At 33.3% G+C, this 8,052-nt stretch overlaps 1 protein-coding gene across 1 annotated transcript in view; it reads right to left on the bottom strand.

Moving 5' to 3' along the window:
- Positions 1 to 2,870: 2,870 nt before the first annotated feature.
- STPG2 (sperm tail PG-rich repeat containing 2) overlaps positions 2,871 to 8,052 on the bottom strand; it is a 345,708-nt gene continuing 340,526 nt past the window's right edge. The window contains exon 10 of the mRNA XM_044225962.1: positions 2,871 to 2,998. Coding sequence (XP_044081897.1) covers positions 2,871 to 2,998 — 128 coding nt within the window. The remainder of the gene's footprint in view (positions 2,999 to 8,052) is intronic.

Genomic DNA, 8,052 nt, shown 5'->3' with positions numbered 1-8,052 from the left:
TGAAGACCTAGTAATATAAAAGTAAATAAGTCTTGCTCTCATGTAGCTCAGAAACCACTACTGGGAGTTCTTGACTGAAGCCATAGGTGAGCTTTTGTAGATAAATAAACTATCTAAAATTGTATACACGAGGTTTTGTTATGAGCATACATGCAATGTTTTCTTCCTAAGTAAAGAGTCTCTAGGTTTCATTGTATCTTCAAAAGGGTCAGCAATAGTTAACCAATAAATATCAACAACTAGAAGGAGCAAAAGAGACAAACAGATTAGCCTGTAATTGAAAGATTGTGTGAATAACAATCCAATGGCAAGTCTGACCCCTCCCCCCTACACACACACACCGAAAAAGAAAAAAAAAGGAAAACACTAATTCTGCCTGGGAAACTCAAAAGATTATTCACACAAGAATAAAAATGGCAAGTAAAATTTGCATATGTGGCTGTATAACTTGAAAGAGCTATTGTTACAGATATTATTATAAGTACCACCCACATTAAATAAGCTGGATCCAGTATGAATATGTGACACTGAAAGCCTGTAACAAATAATGGCACAAGTCCTACACATTTAACCACTTTTTAAATAGAACATAATATTGTAGTCTTAAAACAATGTTCTAAATTTCTAGAATCATCTTTTTCTGGAAAAAAAAAGTATAATATTTAAGGCAAATATGTTCTCAAGAGTTACCAACTTAAATTAAACTTACTAAAGTCAATAGAGAAAAAAAAGTATTGAATTAAAAAATAAGAGCAAGTTACAATAAAAAGACCTAGTGATTTATTGGCCTATCAGATTAAAAATAACTTTTTCCTATAAAAAGGAAAATCTTTCAGGAAAATTACCTGTTCAAAAAAGTTTTCAAATATTAAAGAAAACATAGTGTTGGAAGGCAAAAAATATTACTCACTTCTAAACAGGAAAGTTACCTTGCAGTGCAGTACATATATAGGACATAATGGTTTGAAATTTCAGGCACTATCTGAATAAACATCATTATCAACCCTTATTGTTTTCCTTTGACATAGAAAATAATTTGCTGTAGTAAATGACTATGAGGAAGTATAAATATAATTCATAAAATCTTATGAAGGAAAAAGAATGTCTTTAAATATTAGAAAAACTAGAAAATATACCTTCTATGATAAATATATAACAAAATAAAAGGATAACATTAGATTTACTGATATTATTATTTTTAAATACCATTAAAATTGGGTTTTTAAAAATATTTTATTTATTTATTTGACAGAGAGAGAGAGATCAAAAGTAGCAGAGAGGCAGGCAGAGAGAGAGGGGGAAGCAGGCTCCCTGCTGACCAGAGAGCCCAATGCAGGTCTCCATCCCAGGACCCTGAGATCATGACCTGAGCTGAAGGCAGAGGCTTAACCCACTGAGCCACCCAGGTGCCCCATAAAATTAGTTTTAAAAAAGTATGGGAGAAGGGTTCAGCTAATGATTTAATATGATAATTTGATCAGACTATGAACAGCCATACCACCAACTTATGAAGACTAATAGCTTACTGATCAAGACTTGCTTCAAGATACTCCCCCACTGTGCCCAGTGACTCAAAGTAAACAAGTCACAGACTTTGCCCAATCCCAACCAATTCCCCATTTGTAAGACCTGTTTTACATCACACACCCCAGTTCCTAAAACATCATAAGTCCTTTGACTTGCACCTTCTGAAATACTATTAAGACTATATAGCAGATTCTCCCTTTCTGAAGTAAATAAAATTTGCATTGCTTAATCAGTAGGAATTAGCAGTGCTCTTTTCGGGGAATCAACAGCCCACAAGTAAAATAACAACTCTTTCATCATTCATTTTATTTTCTTTTTCTTTTTTTCCTGATGTTATATTATGAATTTGCATTGACAGAATGCCAAATAAGTTTTTAGGTTATGACATTTTAAATAAGCAGAAAACCATACATTCAAGAAAAATGAACTTGTCATTAGCTAACCCAAAAAACTATATTCACTGTGATTTGCACTGAGTATTAATTCTTAAATTACTTATAATGCTATGAGTCATTATAAAATATTATAATGGGAATTATACAGTAGAGTGGGAATGTGAGACCTATTCATTCTAGATGAGGAATAAAAGGCCAATTGTGAACACAATTTTTAAAACCTGCAGATTAACTTAAGCCTCCTTATAATCAGAAGGCCAGAGCTTAAAAGAGTCCTTTATTTATTATGAATCTAAACTACAGCATCTATACTTATTAAAAGAATAAAAGATCAATACGTGATTTCACTAGACCAACACACTATCTTCTGAGCCTTGCATTAAATCCATGATTGCAATAATACTTAAAAAATTTCCATTTGTGTATCTAAACAACAAAGTTTTTAAAGTTGCAAGGATGTAAAATACATATATACATATAGATATGTGTGTATATATATATATATATATAAATGCTGTTGTGGACATTTATAGATAAAGTAATAAATTAAATAATTCAAAAATCAATCTTTTTAAAAAATGTCAGAATGTATCCAAAAATGCCTTTTTGGGGAACTTGGGTGGCTCAGTCAGTTAAGTGTTCAGACACTTGATTTTGGCCCAGGTCATGATCTCAGGATCATTAGATCAAGCCCCACTTCATGCTCATACAGCGTATGGAGCCTGCTTAAGATTCTCTCTCTCTCCCTCTCCCTCTGCCCCTCCTCCCAGCTCATGCTATCTCTTACTAAATAAGTAAATAAATAAATATTTTTTTAAAAATGACTTCCACAGCCAAAAGAGTTTGATTAGTCAAATATGAATAAAACATATGAAAAGGACTTTAATGTAAACATTTTCAGTACTTTCTGGATATTATTCTATTCTTTTGCTACTGATAAAAGAGATATTAGTAACAAACCTCGTATGTCGCTGGACCAGGAGTTATCTCTTTGGAATCTTTAAAACGCTTTGATGCTTTAACAAATAAGGGTATGGAGCAAGATTTCCTTAAAACGGGATCATATGTTGCAGGCCCTAAAAGAAAACAAATGTAGAAAATAATAAATTATGTTAAAGTTATTGATTTGGGTCACATTATTGTTCTTAGATCTGTGCTCTTAATGTATAATTTTCGCATCAAACAATCTTGGACCCATTTTTTTTTGAATGCTTAAAATCATTCAGGTTAAGGCTTTGAAATATAATAAGCACAAAAGTGACATTTGCCCATCTAATAATTAAATGTAATATAGAAGTATTTTTCCAAAAAAAAAAGTACCTCCCCCAAGATACATATACATCATGAGAAAAGACACCAAGTCTTTTATTTCCTAAAAAGGCTTTCATATATTCAACAAAGATGTAGTACTTGAAATGTATCTGTAAATATAAATAAGACTTAAAGAAGCAAAAAAGTAGTTTAGCAGCATTCTAGGTGTTAAACATGATAAAAGCCAAGGTAAAAAGATGGAATTCATGGAATGATTGGATTTAATGAACATACGGGTTGAATGGAATAGGGCCTAATCCTAAATAAGGTTTTTGTATTAGAGGCAGTAGGTTTCAAATTGTCTTCTAAAGTGTCCCAGAATTCTGCAGAAGAGCCCAGGGAACAAAGTAAAGGAAAAGCCCTAGACGTAGAAGGAGCCTGAATTATTTTCATTCAAAACGGCTTTAGATTTACTCTTCTTTGTTTGGGACCTATATACACTTTTTTTAAACTAAATTTGTCTAATAATTTTTTTTAAAGCTTTTGGAGGGGCATCTGGGTGGCTCAGTCAGTTAAGATCCAACTCTTGGTTTCGGCTCAGGTTATGATCTCATGGGTCTGGGATGGAATCCAGCAAGGGCAGCTAGTCTGCTTGAGATTCTCTCCCTCTGCCCCTCCCTGACTCTTCACACCTGTGAGCTCTCTCTCTCTCAAATAAATAAATCTTTAAAAATAAATAAAAAACAAAAAAAGCTTTTGGAAACTACTTCCACAGGTAGTGGGTAGCTCCTGAAGGTTTTAGACTAAAGGAGATTCACGAAGGAAGAGGTAGTTTATGAAATAAACTTTGGCAGTACATTATAGGATGGGATGACTTGATCATTTATTTTAGGGACACTATAAGGAGTTTACTAACATTGGCAAGGAAAAAGAAGAGCAACTCAGAATATTTTCTAAGAGATGCAGTAAATATTTAATATGTATAGTGACTGGAAGAAGATAAAAATGAATAATGGCCACTAAAAGGGCAATACTGTGACAAAAATAAGAAAATATATAAGAGATATCATTGAAGAGGAACATAATGTGTTTGATTTTGAACCAGTTATGTCTGAAAAGATGGCAGAATACCCAAATAGAAATGTTCAGAAGACAAGTGGAAATACATAAATGAAGCTCATGAGAAAGCTGTCCTAGAGAAAAGGAAAGGAGTTGTTCACATAGGAGTAATAGCTGAGGTTTCTTTAAGCCAAAGAGTGTGGACAGAGAAAATTGAATAACTGATGACTGAAACTTGGAGGAGCTGCATATAGGAAGGGAGGGGAACAGTCAAAGAAGGAAATTATCTAGTGAGTAGAATATGGAGTAATACATCATAGAGAGAAAATAGGGAGAGGGTTTTTTTTTTTCTCCATTCACTTGTTAACCAATACTTATCGAATATCTGTCACTTGCCCAGGCTGTATTTCCAGAGAATGCTTAGAGGTCTTACTATATGTTGTTGCAAGAAGAGACTTCACAGACAAGTCACTCTGGAGCATGTGGAACAGTGATGATGAATGAAACTAAATTAGAGGGCATCAAAGAGACAGTGTGGGGAGAGGAAGGAATAACATGAGCACAGAATATTGACAATGGACATAAACAGTGAAATTAGTAGATATAAAGATGTTAGCAGAATACAAAAGTAATGCCTCCATCTCCCTATTATACATGCAATTAAAAACTACCACTTTGAAGAACAGATCCTTGCAGATGTTTTCAAAACTAAAATATATTAGAATTGATAAATTCACATGAAACATTTTTTAGACTTTAACTTCATTAACATCAGACACTTCAAAATTTACAATAAAAGATGACATTTGGCTCTAGTTCAATCCTTCTAACATCAAATCAATTAAGAAGATAGATATCCAAAATTATAAAGCCTTTGTGAGAAGCTGCTACGAACTGAACTTCAGTTTGTGCTCCCCCCACCAAATTCATATATTAAAACCCTAATCACCAATGTGATAGTATTTCAAGATGAGGCCTTTAGACAGTAATTAGGGGTGGGGGCACCTGGGTGGCTCAGTCCATTAAGACAGCTGCCTTTGTCTCACACCATGATTCCAGGGTCCTGGGACCGACTCTGCATCAGGCTCCCTGCTCAGTGGGGAGCCTGCTTCTCCCTCTGTCCCTCCCCTCTCTCTTCTCTCTCTGGTTCTCTCTCAAATAAATAAATAAAATCTTTAAAAAAAAAAAAAGGTATTTAGGTCATAAGAATAGAGCTCCTCATGATGGGATTACTGCCCTTACAAAAAGAGACACGAGAGAATTTATTTCCATTCTCTGTCTCTGCTGTGTATACAGATGTCTATCGGCAAGCCGGGAGGAAGACCCTCACTAAATCAAATTTCACTTTGGGCATCTTGACTTTGGATTTCCCAGACTCCCAGACTGTGAGAAATAAACTTATACTATTTAAGCTATCCAGTCTATAGCATTTTTGTTATAGCAGTCAGAATGGACTAAGAAGCTCAGTGTTTTAATCTTCAAAAAGGAATCTTGTAGCAGATGCCATCTTGCATGAATGACTTTGGAATAATGTAATTCCTATTCATAATGCAGAGAAACAATGTACATATACAACATAATATCTTTACAAATATATATACAAACTAAACTACACATCGGAAAATATATCAGTTACTTCAGTATGCAGAAAGAACACAAACTTATCAACAGGAAATAGGTACAATTAAAATTGTAACTTTAACCATAAAGATGTATAAAGGTTAATGCAACAAATAAGACTATTAACCAAACACTATTGTATCAGTAAACTTCATTTTCAACCCTAAAATGAAATACAGGAAATACAGTCTATTTCCTGTCCTTACTATGATGCTACAGCAATTGATAAATATTTACCTTCATGATTATAACTCATTAAAAGAAAAGAAAATATTCAAGTGTAGTTTTAGTAGCTTTCTTTCTGTTGGAATTCCTTTGAGGAGTATTAAGTAAAGCAAAACTCTCAGTATGCATCTTGTTGCATTTTAGCTCTTAGTTTGCTTTAAGCTACAGAGAATTAAAAAAAAAAGTCTATTGTACTTGATCTTAAAATATATTTCCAATTACCTGTGTTACTGCTTTATATAATACAGGTCAAAGATTTACATTGCTTCACCAGTTGTGATTCACAGATAGATTATACAGAAATTATCTTCTATTTATTTACTAAAACCCTACATTTTAATCACAGGTCATAGAAGAAGAAAACTTCTCATTCCAAACCAAACACCTATGGAAAATTCTGCCTGAATCATGACTATTATATAATGGAATTCAAGAGCAGGTAATCTTATAGTTACATATTTTCCAGCCTTATGCCAACCAACTCTCTATGAAATGTCAACTGATGCTCTAGGGCAAATATGGAAGAAAACAGGAACAATTTTTAATTTAAAATAAAAATCATTTTGGTACATTAGAGGGGACTCAAAAATAATACCTCTATAAATAAAGTTACAAAATCTCAGATTAAAAAATGTCTATCTTCATAACAAGTCTAAATTTATAAATTATGTGAAATCATGTGAAAAAGAATGAAAACTACTGAAAAGTATCTCCTGTGTAAGCATATCTCTAGGAATTAAAAGGCATCTAGAAAATTGTTCACTAAAATGGACCACATGGCTTTAAAATGTCATTTAGAGAGTTGAGTTTTTATGGAACACATTTTGTCATGCTGATTTTATATATCCTTCAGCTCTAAAATGAAATAATAGCTAAGACAAAAGATTAGTACACAAGGAACTATTATCATCAATGTCAAAACCACATTTTGGTTTAATGCTCTTTTCCTGCTTCTAAGATGTGAGGTAATGAAATGGCATTTCAGATTATGACCAAACAACTCTTGTCTATTAAATTGAGATGTTAGATGATGAGAAAAAACAGACAAGAGTCTCAATGATGCATAAACTTTTAACCAAAATTCCACATATGTTTTACCATCCTGTTAAACTTTCTGTTCAAAAACAAAATGGGGATTACATGTTTTAAGAACTAAGGTCTTAAATACTTGAGACTGACATCTTAAAATTCTATAGAGTATCTAAGAATTATTGTCCACACAGTCCCTAAGACATGGTCTATTATAATGTACTCCAACCTAAGCAGACTGAGAACTGCATCAATTGAAGTCTGCCTAAATCATCCACCAGTTAAAACATGTGTTCCAAGCATTGGGTAAGGAATAGGGCCTGCATTATTGTGATGTGGAAATACAAAATCAAATAGATTTCGTTTGACTATAATATATATCTTCAGACAGCAATGTCTGCTTATCCATGTACTTCTAAATACATTCTTACGAAATTCTTACCAAAATGTGCATCCATAAGCCCTATCAAATGAAGTCTTTGAACTGATCCTGCTCTGATAAGTACATTATACAAATTTAAATGACTTTCATTAATCTTGTAAATTGAGGTATAATATACTTTGTGTATGAATTTCAGAACCAACTAGAAGGAAAGATGACCAGCTTTCACCTACTACTACTTTAAGTAGGTAGTATATAAATATCTAACACATGAGTGAGTTTTATTGATGAATGAACAAAGTTATCAAAGTTATCATATAACCAATGAAATATGAAGTTGTTTTCAAGGTAAATAAAATACCGCACAACTGGCCTGGCAGAGTAGTAAATTTTCCTTTCATAACTGAATTTTGATGTTTTCTTTAAAGATTTTGAGAGAGAGACAGTGAGAGAGAGCATGAGTGAGAAGGTCAGAGAGAGAAGCAGACTCCCCGTGGAGCTGGGAGCCCAATGTGGGACTCAATCCCAGGACTCCAGGATCATGACCTGAGCCGAAGGCAGTCG

This window comes from Neovison vison, chromosome 11 (genome assembly GCF_020171115.1).
Source record: "Neovison vison isolate M4711 chromosome 11, ASM_NN_V1, whole genome shotgun sequence".
Classification (NCBI taxonomy): Eukaryota; Metazoa; Chordata; class Mammalia; order Carnivora; family Mustelidae; genus Neogale; species Neogale vison.
The sequence above is the reverse complement of the archived record's forward strand: the minus strand, read 5'-3'. Positions and strand labels throughout refer to the sequence as shown.